At 38.3% G+C, this 18,478-nt stretch overlaps 10 protein-coding genes and 1 non-coding gene across 11 annotated transcripts; 6 read left to right on the top strand and 5 right to left on the bottom strand.

The window, feature by feature from the left end:
- The first annotated feature begins 21 nt into the window (after positions 1 to 21).
- SOCG_00635 (niemann-Pick disease type C2 protein hE1) lies at positions 22 to 1,140 on the top strand. Its single transcript, XM_013163055.1, has one exon. The coding sequence runs from the start codon at positions 389 to 391 to the stop codon at positions 944 to 946; it is 558 nt and encodes a 185-aa protein (XP_013018509.1). The 5' UTR covers positions 22 to 388; the 3' UTR covers positions 947 to 1,140.
- Positions 1,141 to 1,251: 111 nt separating this feature from the next.
- On the bottom strand, positions 1,252 to 3,429 carry SOCG_00634 (malic acid transporter Mae1). Its single transcript, XM_013163054.1, has 2 exons — positions 3,189 to 3,429; positions 1,252 to 2,856 (listed from the first exon to the last, which is right to left on the bottom strand). Exon 2 carries the CDS (start codon positions 2,841 to 2,843, stop codon positions 1,512 to 1,514), a length of 1,332 nt encoding a protein of 443 aa, XP_013018508.1. The 5' UTR covers positions 2,844 to 2,856; positions 3,189 to 3,429; the 3' UTR covers positions 1,252 to 1,511.
- A 285-nt stretch (positions 3,430 to 3,714) lies between these two features.
- Positions 3,715 to 6,172, top strand: SOCG_00633 (Rieske ISP assembly ATPase). Its single transcript, XM_013163053.1, has 2 exons — positions 3,715 to 4,087; positions 4,177 to 6,172. Exon 2 carries the CDS (start codon positions 4,528 to 4,530, stop codon positions 5,890 to 5,892), a length of 1,365 nt encoding a protein of 454 aa, XP_013018507.1. The 5' UTR covers positions 3,715 to 4,087; positions 4,177 to 4,527; the 3' UTR covers positions 5,893 to 6,172.
- SOCG_16301 lies at positions 3,898 to 3,980 on the bottom strand. Its single transcript has one exon. It is a non-coding gene; the product is annotated as a tRNA-Lys (tRNA).
- On the top strand, positions 6,143 to 7,358 carry SOCG_00632 (methionine salvage haloacid dehalogenase-like hydrolase). The gene is made up of 3 exons (XM_013163052.1): positions 6,143 to 6,328; positions 6,387 to 6,843; positions 6,897 to 7,358. The coding sequence occupies exons 1-3, from the start codon at positions 6,260 to 6,262 to the stop codon at positions 7,019 to 7,021; spliced, it is 651 nt and encodes a 216-aa protein (XP_013018506.1). The 5' UTR covers positions 6,143 to 6,259; the 3' UTR covers positions 7,022 to 7,358.
- Positions 7,359 to 7,407: 49 nt separating this feature from the next.
- On the top strand, positions 7,408 to 9,064 carry SOCG_00631 (alanine racemase). The gene is made up of 3 exons (XM_013163051.1): positions 7,408 to 7,725; positions 8,205 to 8,324; positions 8,399 to 9,064. Exons 1-3 carry the CDS (start codon positions 7,657 to 7,659, stop codon positions 8,915 to 8,917), a joined length of 708 nt encoding a protein of 235 aa, XP_013018505.1. The 5' UTR covers positions 7,408 to 7,656; the 3' UTR covers positions 8,918 to 9,064.
- Positions 9,065 to 9,305: 241 nt separating this feature from the next.
- SOCG_00630 (mediator complex subunit Med11) lies at positions 9,306 to 9,644 on the top strand (the record flags this gene model as incomplete). Its single annotated transcript, XM_013163050.1, has 1 exon — positions 9,306 to 9,644. The coding sequence occupies one exon, from the start codon at positions 9,306 to 9,308 to the stop codon at positions 9,642 to 9,644; it is 339 nt and encodes a 112-aa protein (XP_013018504.1).
- SOCG_00629 (pyruvate dehydrogenase kinase Pkp1) lies at positions 9,622 to 11,664 on the bottom strand. The gene is made up of 4 exons (XM_013163049.1): positions 11,348 to 11,664; positions 11,036 to 11,202; positions 10,119 to 10,994; positions 9,622 to 10,062 (listed from the first exon to the last, which is right to left on the bottom strand). Exons 1-4 carry the CDS (start codon positions 11,439 to 11,441, stop codon positions 9,919 to 9,921), a joined length of 1,281 nt encoding a protein of 426 aa, XP_013018503.1. The 5' UTR covers positions 11,442 to 11,664; the 3' UTR covers positions 9,622 to 9,918.
- A 48-nt stretch (positions 11,665 to 11,712) lies between these two features.
- Positions 11,713 to 12,739, top strand: SOCG_00628 (uncharacterized protein). The gene is made up of 2 exons (XM_013163048.1): positions 11,713 to 12,506; positions 12,575 to 12,739. The coding sequence occupies exons 1-2, from the start codon at positions 12,382 to 12,384 to the stop codon at positions 12,585 to 12,587; spliced, it is 138 nt and encodes a 45-aa protein (XP_013018502.1). The 5' UTR covers positions 11,713 to 12,381; the 3' UTR covers positions 12,588 to 12,739.
- Positions 12,740 to 12,919: 180 nt separating this feature from the next.
- On the bottom strand, positions 12,920 to 14,259 carry SOCG_00627 (60S ribosomal protein L3). The gene has a single exon (XM_013163047.1). The coding sequence runs from the start codon at positions 14,185 to 14,187 to the stop codon at positions 13,021 to 13,023; it is 1,167 nt and encodes a 388-aa protein (XP_013018501.1). The 5' UTR covers positions 14,188 to 14,259; the 3' UTR covers positions 12,920 to 13,020.
- A 278-nt stretch (positions 14,260 to 14,537) lies between these two features.
- On the bottom strand, positions 14,538 to 18,354 carry SOCG_00626 (ribosome biogenesis protein Rrp12). Its single transcript, XM_013163046.1, has one exon. It carries the CDS (start codon positions 18,248 to 18,250, stop codon positions 14,750 to 14,752), a length of 3,501 nt encoding a protein of 1,166 aa, XP_013018500.1. The 5' UTR covers positions 18,251 to 18,354; the 3' UTR covers positions 14,538 to 14,749.
- Positions 18,355 to 18,478: the final 124 nt, after the last annotated feature.

Here is an 18,478-nt window from a genome sequence, read left to right as displayed (position 1 = left end):
GCTCAATTGTTTACTTACTTCATTAATCATTTACGAACTTGCCATCTACCACCATTATATTTCATACAACCCATTGAGGAATTTTTAAAGGGTATCTTTTCAAGAGATCTATTTGAATATAAACAGAATATTAATAGAAAACTTGATCAGTAGATAGCTGTTAAAGAATTTGTCTTCCGGCTTAGAATAAACGTTCCGACACTCATATCTAATACGGTTCTTCGTCTACATAAACGACAGATTTTCTTGCTTTTTCTCTTTATTTGTATTTAGGAAAAAGCTGTAGAGTTAGAAGGAATTTCTTTTTCTTATTTTCTCTACTCCAAATTACGTATTCTACGTTGCTCGATTCTCCTGTTTTCAGATTTCCTTTTCGTTTCCTGCCAAAATGAAGTTGTTTGGTGCTATTTTTCTAGTTAGCTTTTTCCCTTATTTCATTACAGCCAGTTCTTGGTTTTCCTCATCAAAGTTTAATCCAGTCGATGAGGATTTGACCGTTAAAGGAAACAAGATTCCTGGAGCTAATCCCGCTAGCTATTGCTCGGATTGGGACCGTGGAAACGACCATGTTACAATTGACTACATTAATCTTCTTCCAAATCCTCCTAAAGCCGGTAAAAACCTTACAATCCAGGGCCAAGTGGACGTTGGCACGACGGTCCTCAATGGAAGCTATGTTGAAATCGTCGTCAAATATGGATTTGTCCCTATTGTAAGAGAGCGTCTGGATATTTGTGAACAAGCGTATGAATTGGCGGCTGTTGAATGCCCAGTAGAAGCTGGTGTCATTAAGAAAGAAGCCACTATTCCATTACCTTGGGCTATTCCTCCAGGACGTTATTATGTTGTTGCCAAGGCTTACAATGCTAACGATGAACAACTTACCTGTGTTTCAGCTACAGTTTCCTTCAGTCATTTCGGCTTCCAGTTGATTGATCAGGACTAGGTTTCGGGCATTTCAAAGGGTTTCCAATATTTATGACTTTAAACCTTTCAAAACTTATAATGTTTGATGCTTTGATGTATCCGTTCCGTTCTTCATTACGTTTGCTTATTTTTATGGTTATATATATATTCTATTTGCGCACAACTTACTTCAATACTACTTTCAGTATTTAATGAATTCTCTTTTTCTTGATATGATTGTAATGTCTTGTAATTCACGCTAAATTTTAGTAAGTTGGCGTACGATGAAAATCGTCTATACATCTTCGATTATAACAGGAAAAAAACACGATATCGATAAATGAACACAGCTGTAATATTTAAATTTACGTAATAGAAAAAGAATCTTATTTTTCTGTCAAATTATTTCTTGGCTTTTTCATAAGCATATAAATAAGTGTTAACTTCAAGGTTGTTTATATAAATGTTTTAGAAAACCCAAAAATGGAGTGTAAGTGAGTATAGTAATCACACAAAACATAACCGGATAAAGACTAGTAAAAAAGATAGTAATCTGTCAGTTTAAATAGACTTTTTTTTTTTTCGAAACTATGGGAAGGAGTAAATTATTGGCGAGCATTCGCGACAGTAGGACCCTCCTTATTTCTCTCATTTTCTGTAGCGTGTCGATTTGCTGATGCAAGGTTGAGTCCCTGCTCAGGGAGATCCTTGGGAATGCCAAACCTTTCGGGTTCTACGGCGATTGCTCTGGTCTCAGATGGTTTCTTTGCATCCTCATCCTTCCCTGGGTACATAAGGTCATTAACAAGGAAAGCACGAGTCATCATGTACATTAGGATGATCCATACGATACACAGGGCAACGGCAATAATGTGACCAAACAATGTAAATGCTTTGGAATCAATTTCTTCACCAATTCGGAATGTCAAGATAACAAAACCGACGTTTGAGAAAATCAGAGCAAACCAAGTGTTACTGAATTTCATCGGAGCATGACTAAAGATACCAGCGACCAAAGTAACCAAGCAAAGACACCAGACCCAAGCACCGAGGCCCCAGACGAAAATGGCTAAAAAGGTACTAATAAACACCAAATCATCTGATGAATTCGCACCTATGAAAATGTTTGGACGAGTAGCAATGGCACCACGGGCCATGTTGATTAAGGCTAAGCCTGTGAAACCAGGAGGACCTGTAAGAATAAACATGGCCGGTCTTTCGGTCGCGGCTGGAAAGCCAATTGTGAAAAACCGAAGCAGCATGGCAGAGAAAATCATGAGATATACCCAGAAACCGAGACCTTGAAACATGATACCGAAAATGACCATGTTTTTCAGTTGAGGAGACGGCTGGGTTGCAAGAACAGCACCAGCAACAACACCGCCAATCATGCATGGGAAAATAGGCAAAACCCATGCAGGGGCAGCAGTTTCCAAGGTGTATACATGATCCCGAAACACGGTATAATAAGCAAATAAACCGTATAAAAAGGTAACGGCGATATAAATATAATACAAAATACGAATCACCCATACCATCCATTCTCCTGTGGATGGTTTAGCATAGACGGCAAGCATGTCAATACAATTTGAAAACGATAACAGACACGTAGATATAAAGAACTTTTCCTGGAAATGTCTCCAGGAAGCCATAAAAGTATCACGGTATACGAGAAAGCGAGTAATCATTAGGCAACAAAACAGAGTCAAGAGAACGAGATCTAAGATATAAACGATTTTACCAATAGTGTTTAGTCCATAGAATCGGAAAGGGAGCGTACCAATAATGAGGCCAATACCACCAGTACCCATTGTTATAGCAAACCAACTCCAAGTGAAATGGCGTACACGTTGAATAAAAGGGACATGAGGACTTTTTACTCGCCAGTCCAAAAGCTCATGGTAGCGATTCGTAAGGATTTCGGCGACTTTACCCATATTGAAACCAGATCTACAAAGAGTTAGTCGAAACAAAGAACTTCACATACATCCCTCTCGAGCCTTTAATTCAAACGAATCGAAATGACCGTTCTGAGGAACGTAAGACACAAGAAGGAAAGAAAACACAAAAAAAAAAAAAAAAAAAAAAATAAGACAACTTGTTTTAGGAAGGGATCGGGAATAATATTACAAGACTTTCATTCAATAAATGAACCAACTCCTTCCAAGAATTTATTCTACCCAAGTATTTCCTTAAAAGGATTTCCTCTATTTTTTTTTTTCACATGTCTTGTAACATCATCTTGACTTCATACGTTTATTCTTACGCACTCCTCTACTTACCGAAAGTCACCAATGAACGATAAATGGAATAACGCAAATCACCGCAGTTGACCACTTTTTCGCTAAAGTTCGCTAAAAACCCTTAGACTGAGTTCAATTTGCGATTATTTTTTCATATAAGACTGAAGAGCCCAAGGACCTGAAAATCCAAAAGAATCGATTTGTGTTGGATAATTTCAATTGATTTTCCAAAAAATTCGGTATTTTTATGGGTATCACTCAATTTGTCTTTTTGCGTCGTCGGTGCAAGACAATTTTGTTCCAACTGAGATTGTGCAAAAGTTATATGAGTTGGTTTATTTGCATCGTTCGCGATCGTTGCAATTTGTTATGTTACATAAGGAATTACGTAAAAAAGAGATCATTAGTAAATAAATCAGCAGAGCAGTTTTAAAAATGTAAATAAACAAAGAAATAAAGAGAAAGAAAGAAAAAAAAATAAAAGAAAATAATATGCAAGAGAACAGTTATTGAATGATTCTTTTCTATTAAGTCAAATTTCAAAAAGGATTCTTGAAAGTTTGACGATGACATGAATTTGCAGAGTGCTCTATGAATATGACGCTTTCAAACAAATTGCTCAACTATCGATAGATCCTTTATATAAAGCGTCAACCTGTAAAAATGAAAAGAAAAGAAAAAGAAACAAAACAAGGAAACCTTTTAAATAGCCTTTCTTGAAAGGAAGAAAAAAAGTTCAAAAAAAGAACTCCCAAGGCGAGACTCGAACTCGCAACCTTCTGATGACCTTTTTAAGAGTCAGACGCTCTAAACCGATTGAGCTACCCGGGACTTGTATATTTCCTTTGCTGTTTAAACCGTTTTGTAACGTTTTGTTTTATTTATGAACAACATTGAATCACTTTGCTTGTTTTTTCTTTTGTTTTTGAAATAACAAGGTAAAGAAAAGTAATTTATAAAAATAGAAAATAAAACATGTGTAATGTCTCAAAACAACGAAATTCTGTTTGCTAACGGTTTCCTGTAGAAAAGAGCAAAGTTTACCATTGCGTACTTCAGGAACAAGAGTTTTTTCTTTTTTTTTTTTTTTTTTTTTTTGTATCTCTAACGTTTTATATTTTATTTTCAATTGTTCACTTTTTCTTTTTAAATCCATTTTCTCTTGTCTTACTGAAATAAAAAGAAAAAAGTCTGCGTGCGAAATTGGCCCTTCTCTCCTACAGGTTAGGCTTTCATTCCTTTCCTTTCCCCTTTCATTTTAGGTACTTGTTTTACGTTTCCTTTTTTTTTGGTATTTTTGAACTGTAAAGCAGTTTCTTTCTTTTCTTCATAACATTTTTGACGGAAAGCGAATTACGTCCACCCAGAAAACAAAATTATGAACCAGCTGGCTTCTTCGGCTACCAATAGCCCGGATACGGCCAATGGTCTCCAAAGTATCTTATCCGGGAATTCTTTTTTCAGCGCAGGAATAGGTTTAATGGGTTTCGGAGCTGGTTTGGCCATCTTACGGCGTGGTGTCGTATCTGGCGCAGGTCTCATCAAACGTCGAATGCTGGTTTCTGTGGAAATCCCAAGTAAAGAAAAAAGTTATAATGCATTTCTTCATTGGATGGGGACAGTCCCGAAACGATACTCCAACCAGCTAGCCGTTGAAGCAAGAGGAAGTGCCAAAAGTATTTTCCATCCTCCCACCCGTTCCTCCAACCAACCCAGCCCCAGTAGTCTCTTCCAACTCGTCCCCGGACCAGGAAAGCACTTTATTAAATACAAGAAATGCTGGATTCAGGTCGAGCGCCAACGAAGCAGCCGCCTACAAGACTTGACAACCGGCACTCCATGGGAAACCATCACACTTACGACGTTGTCCAGGGATCGTGGAATTTTCTCTGATATGCTTCTTGAAGCTCAGAAATTCATGCATACTGCTCAGAAAAACAAGACCACAATATACACTGCATGGGCTACTGACTGGAAGCCGTTTGGATCACCAAGATCGAAGCGTCTTTTATCTAGTGTTGTTTTGGAAAAAGATGTAAAAAATTTAATTACTGAAGATGTTCGAGACTTTTTGGGTAACTATCAATGGTATGCTGACCGAGGAATCCCCTACCGCCGTGGATACCTTTTATATGGTCCTCCAGGAAGCGGAAAAACCTCTTTCCTCTATGCCTTGGCCGGTGAACTGGATTATGATATCTGTGTCTTAAACCTTGCTGAAAGAGGCTTGAGTGACGACAGACTAAATCACTTACTCTCTAATGTTCCTCCAAAGTCAATTGTCCTCCTAGAGGATGTCGATTCTGCTTTCCAAGGAAGGGATCGTTCCGGTGAAATTGGGTTCCGTGCCAATGTCACATTTAGTGGTCTTTTGAATGCAGTTGACGGTGTAACTTCTGCAGATGAACGTATCATATTTATGACAACAAATCATCCAGAAATACTCGATCCTGCTTTGATTCGTCCTGGCCGTGTCGATATCAAGGCATATTTGGGCAATGCCACTCCTCAGCAGGTACACGATATGTTCCGTAGATTCTATGGAAGAGATGATCCCATACTATCTTCTGAACTAAGTAAGATTGTGTGTGAGAAGAATACGAGTATGGCATCTCTCCAAGGTTTATTTGTTATGAACAAAACATCGCCAGAAGCCGCATTGGAACTTGCAAAAGAGCTTCCTCAGCTTCCTAAAAGCACTCCCTTTGCATTTAATTTACAGAAAAAACCTCTTTCTGTCTAATTTTGAAAAGCATGGTCGTTTATAATGTCGTTTGCAATCATTTTCTTAATCAGATACCCTTGAAGCAGTCGACTGTTTGTTAAGAAATGTCATTGTCTACAGGCTTAATACCTTATATAAATCTATTTTATATGTTGTATGGATAATGAGTAATCACAAAGCTATACTCTCCATTCTTGAACTACACTTTAGATACGTGAAAAAATGAAGCTTTATTAAAAATTCATAGTTTCTGCTTAATACATTTTATTGAATTTCTATGCATTTCCATCCTGTTTATTAATTGAAATGGATTTAAGACTAGAAGGAATTTCAGGTGTCATAGTTCGAGTAACTCCATTTTATCCGCATTCAACAATCTCTTCAAATGGTGAAATATTTATTACTAGACATTGAAGGAACAGTTGGAAGTATTTCTTTTGTTAAAGATGACTTGGTAAATGACGATTAAAGTACATGAAAAGCATAGTTGACTAACTGAATGGTTGATGTAGTTTAGCTATGCAGAGAAGCATTACAAGGAATACGTAGAACAGCATTACGAAGAAGATCAAAACTTACATGCTTTAGGTGATTCGCCAGAGTCTACCTTGAGCGCAATCCGGAAGCTGCATGCAGAAGGAAGCAAGGACCGCCATTTCAAACACGTTCAAGGCAGTATCTGGAAAGATGGTTATAAAAGAAATGAGCTTGTTTCTCATTTGTTTCCAGATGTCATTCCTTTTATTGAGCGTGCCTTGCAAATCGGAAGCAAAGTTTACATTTATTCTAGTGGAAGTGTTCCTGCACAGAAATTGTATTTCAGCCATACGGAATCTGGGGATATCTTGCCTTTCCTTTCCGGTTTCTTTGATACAACTACCGGAATAAAGACCGAAAGCGATAGCTATAAGAAGATTATTGGAGATTCGGATGCTCGCGAATGGCTGTTCCTGAGTGACAATATTAATGGTATCATAATTATTTTTTAATGACTTTTTACGAAAAGAGGCTAATCTGTATAGAGCTAAAGGCTGCCCAACGAATTGGCATTCATGTCGGCTTAGTTGTTCGACCAGGAAATGAGACTGTTTCAGAGACTGAAGGAATCCCTGTTTATCATTCGTTTGACTGTTTATTCACGGAATGATCTTCTAAATTATTGTCGTCGGAGATTTTCCTCGTCTGGTAACGAACTAAGCAGAATCTGAAATGTCTTATAACGAATGTATCAAACATAGCTACTCGGAGTGTAGATAATAAAGATAAGAAAATGGTTTTCAAGCTTCTGACTACAAGCGAAAAATAACACTTCCCAATCAAAACATTTTTGCCCTTTTTGAAAGCATGTCGTGCATATAGCTACATACCTGATTCCTAATGAAATGAACTAATCACAGGAAAAAAAAAGAAGAGTACGATAATCATAAACTGCCAACCACTATGGATGCGTTTCCCAAAGCTTTTCCTTGTAGCAATTCAATTCCAAGAAACCCTTCTTAAAGAGAAATTGAATGAAACCACCATCAAAACCTCCTGATTCATTGCAGTATTCAAGATATAGAGCTATGGGAAATTGAAATACTCGTATAATCATCTCATTCCTTAATCATTGTTTTCGAGTAAGAAACAATTGTAGTACATATTTACTATGATATACTCACCTCCAGCTCTCAAGCTGCTACGTTTCTCCAGGAAGAGTTCTCGTTGCAAATCTATAATTTACCAGTAAAATTTTTATTTAATAGAATTTACTAGACTGTTTATTATTCTCACAACTCAAAAATGTCCGTTATCCGTTCTTGTTTGGAGTCAGTCCGTTCGCAAGTTCAGCAATGTGCAAACGGAAGAAATGTAAGTGTATAAACATGAAATTTGCTTCAAATATTGTTCTTAAATATCATTCTGTAAAAAGAAATCCCATGGCGGATGCTTGAGGCGGGAATATATTGTGTCTTTCGGATACATGAAAACGAGTGTGAAAGGTCACTATTCTAAGTTTTGTAAAGTTGAGACGTTAAAGGAAATAGAATATGGATATTGGATGAATCCGGGATGAAGCCTCGTTTTATATATTTACGTACCTGTCATTTTCTATATATGCTTTTTATGAACGATATAATGGTTTTTGACAACAAAAGGTTTACTTTAATGAGTCCCGAATGAATATACATGACTGCAAGTTCTTTTATGCGACATTTACTATTTCCTTTTTGCTTCTCTGCTATAGCATTCAGATCATTTTATGCTTGAAGTGATTAAGAAAACTTGATCGGAGAATTTTTTGTTTCTTTTTGTTATTATTCCTAACTTTGAGACTAACTAAGCGATAGATCAATCTTGTAGCTGTTAGCAAGTTCCATCCTGTAGAACAATTGATGGAAGCTTATGAAGCAGGACAGCGACATTTTGGCGAAAACTATATGCAAGAATTCTTAGTCAAGGCAGAATTGGTAAGATAGAAAAGCATCCAATTGGAGTTGAAGCTTTACTTTGTATGGATCCATGACTAACGTTCGCTTGACAGATGCCAAAAGATATACAATGGCATTTCATAGGCAATATGCAAAGTCAAAAATGCAAGAAGATTGCCTCTGTAAAAAATCTTTATGCGATTGAAACGATTGATAATGAGAAAAAGGCTCGTTTAGTTAACCAAGCCCGTGAAGCTATTCAAACACCCTTACGGGTCTATGTTCAAATAAACACTAGTGGCGAACCAAACAAAGCTGGCGTGATGCCTTCTGAGGCTTTGGATTTGTGTAAAGTTGTTCAAAGTTTGGAATATCTTCGTCTTCAAGGTTTAATGACAATTGGTTCAATTTCCCATTCACAGTTACAGGATCAGAATCCAGATTTTCAGTTGTTGTCGGATCTTCGCCTCAAGCTTCAAGCGGAACTCAATTCTCCTCTTGAACTATCAATGGGCATGAGTTCGGATTTCCCGTTGGCCATTAAATATGGTAGCGACTCGGTTCGTGTGGGAAGCTCAATCTTTGGCAGCAGACCAGAAGAAAAGCCTAAATCTGTTGTATCTTCAAATTAATATTAATTATATATAAAGGAATGGCTATTTATGCTTTTTGGAAAAATGCATTCTCACTTTGTAAGCTACAAACTTGTGTAAATTTGCACTATAGATACCTTGCTCATACTAAAGAAATGAAGCAAACACACCAATTTCACATGGCGTACTTATTTAGGTTTTTCATGTTAATCAAAAATTTTCTAAAAATGACTGTTTGCCCATTTGTAATTTCATTACTTTTTTAAACAACAATTCCCTTCTTCTGTTTTTGATCTCAAATTTGTACTTTTATTCAATGAATTCGTGAAGCTATAGTATATATACTTATTATCTTTTCTTTTTCTGTTTCTAGTGATTTCACAGTTAGAACCCTTGGAAACCTCCCAATAGCACAAAAACATCCACAATGTCAAGCATGGAGGAAGATCAGTTTAGCGAAGATTCTTCAATAGATGAAAGCCAAAAAATTGAACAAATATTGGAGATTGAGTCGAAAATTCCAGATATCCTTTCCTACGCTAGCAATTGCATCGATTCGATTGAAACAAAAGAATCCATTGAAGAATTTAACAATAATGCAAGGTCTTTCTTTCAAACATTGGAATACGTGTCTACGGGTCTTAGAAAACAAGTACTAGATCTAGAAAAAGCAGAGGTTCCATTGGTATCGCTTCAGCCAAGAAAGCATTATGTGACCGAACCTCTTACTGGTATTGTTTTTGATGAAGCAAATCGATTGTTATGAGCGTATGTATATGAAAAACAGATTTATTAAATGGTACGAGAAATCGTTAATCAAATTTTGGATTCATGGCAGGCAGGAAGGTACTTGTTTCCTAATAATTTAAATTTAACATTAGGCATTTTTTATATTCTTAGGTTGGATAAAATAACGAAAATATTTATGCTCGAACGAAGAAACCAAAAAATGCAAAAATAGTCATGGGAACTTATAGGTCGTTTCATGGAGAAAATTAAAAAGATCGATTGCAAAGAAAGTCGTTAACAATGAATTCCTACTACTGTAATGGCTCTGCGCTTTCACAAAGTCGATTTAGCTGAATATAAGCGTCCGTACCATATCCTTCCATAGACACAAGCTTCAAGTCGCCTCCGAAGTAACGAGTATATAGACGAGCGAGCGGTAGGCCAAAACCAAATCCCTGTAAAAGCATAGTTAGTAAAGTCATTTTTAAGTAGATAACATCAGTGAACATACGGCCATAGGCGGAAGAGAAGAAGCAGCCGTCATTGTATCATTGTAATCATCACTTAGCGTTTCATGAGCTGTTGTATACATGTACGACCACACCACTGAAGAGTCCTTTCTAGTAAAACCACCTCCGCGATCCGAAATGCGAATAGTGATGTCTTCTTCGCCTTTGACAACCAACACTTTGACTGGGGGATACGAATCTGCATCGACTCCGTAATATTCAACAGTTGCTCGCAGACTATTTTTTAAGATCTCAAAAATGGCATGGTTTAAGTGAGATTCTGCATACATCATATGCAAAGAAGGGTCGCAGATGATTTCCACGGGTGGTGCTTCAAACAAACAATAGGAGAGTCGACAAATAAACTTTGCACTTTCTGTGGCATCTTCAATAATACGAAGAATATTAGCCTGAGTACTGATGATACCCACACGGTTTTCTCTTGGAGGTTCGGTTACCAACGCGATGTATTGACCTATGAGCATTCGAATGCCAATTCGAGACATGTAGAATCGATCTAAAAAAACCTGAATGCTATGATCAATCTGTTTAGTTTTACGGCGGTACTCTTGAATATCAAGGGCAAGCTCGGAGGCAACATTATCATGGCGAGTTCGAATGGTATCTAGCAAACGACTAAAAGAAATATTGAATTTGTGCAATGACTCAGGCCATTCATATTCCTCACCTGTACAAGGTTTGGAAAAATCAATATTGAAATATCTTCCTCTCGACGAATCTAAATGAGTGTCCAAAAGAGAAGGATTATGCTGCACGAAATTGTGAAAAAAACTGGCCCTCCATTTGGGAGCTTTTGGATACCGTTTGTGTTTGGGAAGACATTTTGGTAATTCAATTCCCTTTAAATCAATAATTTCCTGCGAAAATTAGCAAAATAGAAATGAACCTGATGCTGTACCTCCATAGATCTTGCATAAGCAGCTCTCACTGCTGAAATTCGTTTCATCCCACCGAGCAACGGCGGCAGGTTTTGTAAATCTTGTATGCGATGGGCAAGCCGAATTGGGAGTTCATCACGCAAAAACAAACCAGAGCGAAATAGTCTACCAGGATTTCGATCCTGACCTATACGGAGGAACATAGCCCCCGTTCATGTTAGTAACGAACGTAACAATTCTTCCCACGGCAAGTACATTGCAAGCGCAAGCTGCATCAATTTTATATGCAGTTGAATAGAGGCAAGCTTGTGCTCAGTGCAATTAGAACATACCAAAGTAAACAAGCTGCTTTAGAGAAAGACCGGTTTGGGGATATTGGGCCAATAAGTTCACCTTTTCTTGTAAAGATTTTCCTACAACAGACATAATTGCTTAATTTTTTTACAAATGTTCACAGTTTTAAATTCGGTTGGGTTCGATTCAACTGCAATTTCCTTTTTAACGAATGTAAACAATGGGTCCTCATTGGGACATAGAGAACCAAAATCCACAAATTTCAGCAAATTAGTTTGCTTTCTGAAAAGGTCCTCAGAATAAACAGAACAATGTCTTCTCCTCTTTAGAAAGTATTATGCTTGGCAAATGTCAGAATCCAAAGGTTCATCCAAAAAGTCCCCAATTACGGACTTGTTTAGTTCGCTCGCTATCGTTAGTAAATAATTAAGAAAATAGCAGAACAAGAGATTCATTAGTGGAATACAAGAGAGCATTCAAAGTAGCCTTTAATATCTTCTATTCTAGAAAGAAAAACTGCTTCTTGTTTCACGGGGTTTTTTCATTGAGTATACGATTTTTGATTATACCACTTTCGAGTAGTTTGAAACAAGTTGCCTACATTTGTCGTGAACGCTCGCTGGCTTCAATTCGAAAAAGATATAGTGGGCTAGTAAATTTGCAAGGATTATTTCTAACTATCTGTTCCTGTTTCTATAACCACTTAAACCCCATCCTCCTCAGCAACGAAAAAAGTCACCTAGAATCCTCATGACCTAAGAAACCATTCTCATTTAGTGCTGATTCTTTTCTTTTCAAAAAAAATTCTATTGTATTTCGAAATCTGTTCAATTCCTATCTACTGTAATCGGTGGCTGGCCAACTTCTCGTATATTCAATTGTTTAAGACAATGGGATCCTTTTCTCAAAAAGAATGGAAAGAAGATGGATAAAGTCGGGGCTCGGATAGATCGGCATTTTAAGAAAAAGGTATAAATAAAGGTCCTTGGAAGCATTCTACTCCATATTAAATTGAATTTGGCTAATCATTACTCCATTGCTTTCCTTCAGTATTTCTTCCCGATTCTTCAACATGGACGCTATGAACAACACAATTTCCTCTTCTACTTCTTCTTCTCTAGTAAACAATGCTCCTTCCAAGCCCACTGTCACTAGCAGCAATGCTTCTTGGTACCAACCCAAACCTCCTGCAATGTGGTATGTAGAATCCCTCCATTGGACTTCTTGGAAGCATTGGAAAAACCATATACTAACATGTTTATTAGTGTCATCGCCTAATTTCCATTGATTTTTTCTTTTTGATCAGAGCAGCTATATCCTACTGAAACGCCGTTTTAGTATTTTTGTCCCAATTTTTGAACTGCCTTTAATGAACACTTAATTCAAGGTTGAGCATTTTTATATCTATTAATAAGAATTTTTGAGCTGCCTATATGATTTCAATCGTAGCAAGAAAATGGTAATTCCTGTTCGTATATATTTAGTTTACAAAAAACTTGAAAAGGCCAAGCCGGTTACCATTCCATTCTTGAAAAAAAATACACCGTACTTCTAACATTAAGAATCCAAAAACCCAAAGCTAAAGCCAGGTAGTATGTAAACAATGGAAACCTTGACGAAGTTCCACAATACTGACTACTCACTAAAACTTTACGACTCTTAAAAAATGTTCATACACAAACACCAAATATTAATTGATTGACAAACTATTTTAAGCGATATCCTTCTTGAGGGTACCCATGAATTGCTTGGCCTCGGCAGGGGTTTGGAAACGTCCATGACCGAACTTGGAGGCAGTGTCGATCCATTTGAGGTTGACAGCCTCCAAAGCCTTACGAGAAGTGTGGGTGATGAGAGACTTACGGATGGTCATGATACGCTTAACGGGACCGGGAGTAGCACCGTTCAACATGATGTAGTCGTTGTCGACAGCACCATAGCGAACGAATCCACCCATAGGAGTAATACGCTTCTCAGTGGCATCAAAGTCAGTAGAAGCGTTCTTGCTGTCTTCACCAGAACCAACACGGTAGATCTTGGAGTTCAATTGGGTACGGTGCATGTAACCGGCGTTACCAGCACGGGGAACAGTCCATTGGACGTTGGCAGGGTGCCAAGCACCGATACAAGCAACCTTACGAAGACCACGGTGAGTCTTACGAGGAAGGTGCTTAGTACCCCAACGACCAGTGGTACCTTCAGCACCCTTACCGCGAGTGACAGCAATGACATCGACCATTTCGTTTTGTTCGAAGGTGGACTTAACGTCGACAGTCTTTTCAAAGTGTTCACGGGCCCATTCAACCTTGTCAGCAACGGAACCACCGTTGATTTGAATTTCCATAAGGTGGGCCTTCTTTTGAGCAAGAGGGGTCTTACGGATTTGAGTGTGAGCAAGAACACGAACAACGGAGCAGTACTTCTTGATACGCTCGAGCTCACGAGAAAGAGATTGGGTGTTCTCAGAGTACTTCTTGGCGTACTTAGTGAAAGCCTTCTTCTTGCTCTTGAACCAGTTCTTGTAGAAGCGGCGCTTGACTTCTTCAGACAAGTGCTCAGCCCAGACAGTGGTGAGAGAGCGGAGACCACGGGGAGTCTCGACATAACCAACGACACCAACAACCACCATGGGAGGAGTCTCGATAACAGTAACAGCCTCAAGAATCTCACGCTTGTGCATCTTGGAGCCAGGACGGTCAAGATCACGAACAATGTGAGTCATACCGGCCTTGTAACCAAGGAAAGCAGTCAAGTGAACAGGCTTGGAGGAGTCATCCTTGGGGAAAGCCTTCACCTTACCGCGAACACGGGAGGCACGCTTACGGGGCAAAAAGCCAAGGGAACCGAGACGAGGGTGCTCGTATTTACAATGAGACATGGTGGTACCTTGGTGAGGATATTCTGTAAAGGACACCGAGACAGCAATAAGAAATTTGTGGACACAAATTTGTGACTGGCTTTTGTAACGTATCGGAACATACTGAGATATTCAGTCAAATACCGAGACATAACACAGCGTTTTATCCAAATTATGCAGTTTTTTTATAAGAATTCTACATGCTCTTTTGAATGTTCATAGTTTGCTTGAAGACAGGAAACAAAAAATTAGCAAAATTAATTACTAGTGATGAATGCAATAAATATGTTGTTACTTTATGCCAGGCCAGTACTCCTACGGCTTTGTGGTTTGGTAAGTATACATACCGGTTATGACCCAAATAGAAAGCGAAGAGAACGGATTTCCATCAAAAATATTTTCTATTAATTTTAATTAAACTATATATTCCTTTACCCAAAAAACCGTATTAAACCCAACCGAAATGTACCCGGAAATAAATCATCTTTGCCGGCCTATGAATAAGCAATTCAAGTCCATGGTAGTTCTAAAACAAAGACCAATCATTCAAGATAATATGATTAGCAATTGTAGGTATCTTTTCTTAGTATCGTTTTGGCTTTTTCTGTTTTTTGCCGCGGTTTTTCGAGAATGTCTTCCTAGCTTGCTGTGATTTCTTCGAAGAATTACTTGCTTCAGCATCTTCCATATCCTCATCAAAGTCATCGCGTACACGTTTGTTGCTAAACTTAACTTTATTGTTTAATCCTCGTTGGAAACTAGCTTCACCAGAAACTGCTTCCATATATTGTCGATTAACTTCGGCATGCTCTTTTGCACCAATGAGCCCCTCGTCACCATCTGATTCCGATTCAGACTCATCAAACAACAAAAGACCTTCTTCATTTGATTTGAATGAAGAGCTAGGAGCCACTTGTTTACGTCTACTCTGTCGCGAGGGATCAGTGGAAGATATTTTAGAAATAGCTTCAATATCCAGCAAATCCAACGGTTCATCTTCACCATCTTCTTTGACATATGATTTCTCCAATCTTGTGCTGTTTGCATCTTCCATGGTTTCGTCCATATACTCCTCTTCTTCCTCACTGTCTGTGTCATAAACAGCCTGCTCATAAGCGGAAGCGAAATTCTTACGGGGCACGGCTGGCTTGAGATTGTTTTCATTCTTTTGGCCACGTTTACGCAATTTTCGCTCTTGTGTTTTACGAATGTTTGTAATTAGCTTCTTGTCAGCAACCGGCACATATGGCTCCACGGTTGCAACACCAAATTTTCGCACCATCTTCTCTAGAATATGCTTAACCTTGGCACGGAAATGACCCTTGCTTTCGTGGGACCAGGATAGAAGATTAGGGACGAGATCGGGGAGAAGTGGTTTTACGAAATCTGAAGGCAAGGTGGAGCTAGCAATCTTGGTAAAGTCAATAGCTGCTTTAGCGATTTCTCTATTTGCAGATTTCATGAATAAATTCATAGTATTCATCAATTCAAGCAAAAATTGTTGCGTAAGATACTCCTTGTATTCAAGAACCACACTCGAAATTGCAATAATAGCAGCGCTAATCATATGAGTAGATGAACCTGCTAAACCGGCACTAATAACTGAAAGAAACTTTTCTACTCTAATTGGAATAGAATCGCCAAATAAATTAGATTGCACCGCAGAAGCAGCAATTGTCATCAAGAGCTGGAAAGCAGCAGAACGAGCTCTTTCGTTAACTTCTTTGGTTGCAATAATTGCTTCCGGTAGCACCTTAGGAATAACACTATTAAGCTCGTCAGATTGAATCTTGAAGAGTTCTGTTAAACAGACCAGGCGATCCTTACGAGTTGAAGAAATGACACGACTAGATACACTAAACAACAACTCGAAGACTTTTACCATATTCAGATTTGCGTATCCTCTTCCAAATTCTGTACGCAACATAGCAGACAACAATTTATAGCCTTTCTTTTGAATTGCCGCATCCCGATGATTTAAGAACTCCTGGACGTAATTAAACAATGCTGGACAATACTCTTGATTCAAAAAAGAAGATAAAACAACAAGCAAATCCATCAAAGAATAAGCCATTGGCGTTGCAGTACTATCACCAGCAATCTTATAGGAGCCAGCTAATTCATCTAAACTGTTGGGAAGAAGATCAGTAATCTTCCTGTAAATAGAAGAAACTGTATCTGGTGGAGAAATAGAGAGCCACGTTTGGATACACTTTAGAATAGGGTAACGGAATTGAGAAGCAGTAGACGAGAAGACATTCAACAAGACAGAAAGAAAGTTGGAAGCAATATTACCCAAAAATTGCAAGTTGCTTATAGCTTCTTGAGCCTCTAACGGAACAGGAACACCATCCTCAAGAGGAACATTATTCGCGACTTTATGGTTGGTTTCAACTAACAATGTTAAACTATTGCAAATTGTCGAGCGAAGACTAACTTGCTCGTATAAGACATTCACGAGAACACCAGCGAAGTCATTGGTGAATGCTAATTGTAAATCGACTGGAAGATAGCAATAACCAGGTAATAACGCCCATATCTGATCAACAAGTGTTTGGTACAACTTAGCGGGAACACTATCAAGATCCTCCATATCTAATACCTTTTGGTAAAGGGTTCCACTAAGGGGAATGAAGTAGTTGGTAAAATGAGAAAGGTTTGTAAACATAATGTTATCTCGCAAAACCGGAAGAAGCCAAGCACGACCAACAGCATTGGCTGTTTGCATCTCCAAGTTCAAAGGAATTACGTTCAGAACAGCTTCTGGTCCAAGCACGCGAATAAAAGTACCTATAACCTCATCTGCTAAAACCTTTCCATCAAATGTTTCAGCACCACGTAGATAATCAATAAGTCTCAAAGCAGAAATTAAAACAGGATCACTTTGCTTTCCGATGGTTTCACACAATCGAGAGATGATTTGAAAACACTCGGGATACGCAAAGCGATAATGAACACTCTTGAGAGCTTCACATAGATGATTACAAAGTTGAGATGCAATAGAAAGAGATCCTGGTGAATCGTCTAAGCAAGATACTATGGTGGATAATGTATTAGCTGCCTCTAAGCGTACTTCGACGGAATCCGACTCAAGTAAAGTAAATACGCGGGAGAATCTAGTTACACAATCCGACACAGCTTCAGGCTTGGAAAGACTATTTAAAGAAGCAACAGCACTGTTCATTGCCTTCAACCATGGGACCAAAAGCTGAGAATCATATTCGGAAGGTTGAAGCTTTTGTAGAGTGCTAAGAGCTAATCGAAGTCCCTCAAAGTTTGTAGTATCCGAGAACTTCTTGCACAACCCTTCATATATCTGAAACACCAGGTAAATCGATTGTGTGCTTCGTTGTTCAACGATTTGAGTGCAAACATTGCACAATCTGGTAAGTTGTGCCGATGGCCAAGGGGCAGACAAACAAATAGTGCGAACAAGTAAAAGACCATGATTCAAGCGTTGAATCTCTGCAGGAGTTTTTGACTTTCTAGCAACAGAGAGAGTTTCCAATAAACGCAATGATTCACCAGTCACGTACTTCATAGCCGGATGCTCAAAAACAGGGCCTGGAGGTGGTGATTTTAAAACCTTTGCAAGGACTTGTAATGCACGAGATCTAGGCTTTTCAGAAGTCGACAATGCAAAAAAGAGAAGGATGTAAGTTGCAGTTTTACAAGAATCGCCCTTAACCCAAGAGCTGTAATCCTGAGTAATTAAAAGTCGCTCAATGACATTTAGATAGTGAACAAAAAAGACCTTGTTAGGTTCTTCTCTGTTCACAATAGGAACGAGAACCGACATAATTTGGGGTAATTTTGCCTGTAAAACATTAGGAGCAACATGTTTGACAATGACTTCCAGTAATTGGAATGACTGAACCCGCATTCCTTTATTTAAATCATTAATTTCCTTAATAAGAGACAATAATGCAACCAAATACGCGGTAGGTGAGGCATCTGTTTTCTGTTCTTTCAATGAACTTTCAATTGCGCTCACAAGGATGTCAAACTCATTGATATTCCCTTTAGAGGGAAGAGTTCGAAATTTGAGAAGATCATTCTCTAAAGATCCATGAACCTGATTCATTGAGGATAGAATCCCTAGGAAATGCCTGGGTTTTGTGCTGAAGGTAAATTGAAACTTGCCTTTTCCTGAGAGACCATACTTTACTGAAGTACGTGCAGGAACTACAATTTCTCAGATAAGACACTATACCACTTTGCGGTAAACGAAGAAAATAATTTGATAATTGACACTTAATTATTTAAATTAAATAACATTATTGAAATGGTTTCAATTATACTAAGTATTTTG

The sequence above is a fragment of the Schizosaccharomyces octosporus genome, assembly GCF_000150505.1.
Source record: "Schizosaccharomyces octosporus yFS286 unplaced genomic scaffold supercont6.2, whole genome shotgun sequence".
NCBI classification, from domain to species: Eukaryota; Fungi; Ascomycota; class Schizosaccharomycetes; order Schizosaccharomycetales; family Schizosaccharomycetaceae; genus Schizosaccharomyces; species Schizosaccharomyces octosporus.
The sequence above is the reverse complement of the archived record's forward strand: the minus strand, read 5'-3'. Positions and strand labels throughout refer to the sequence as shown.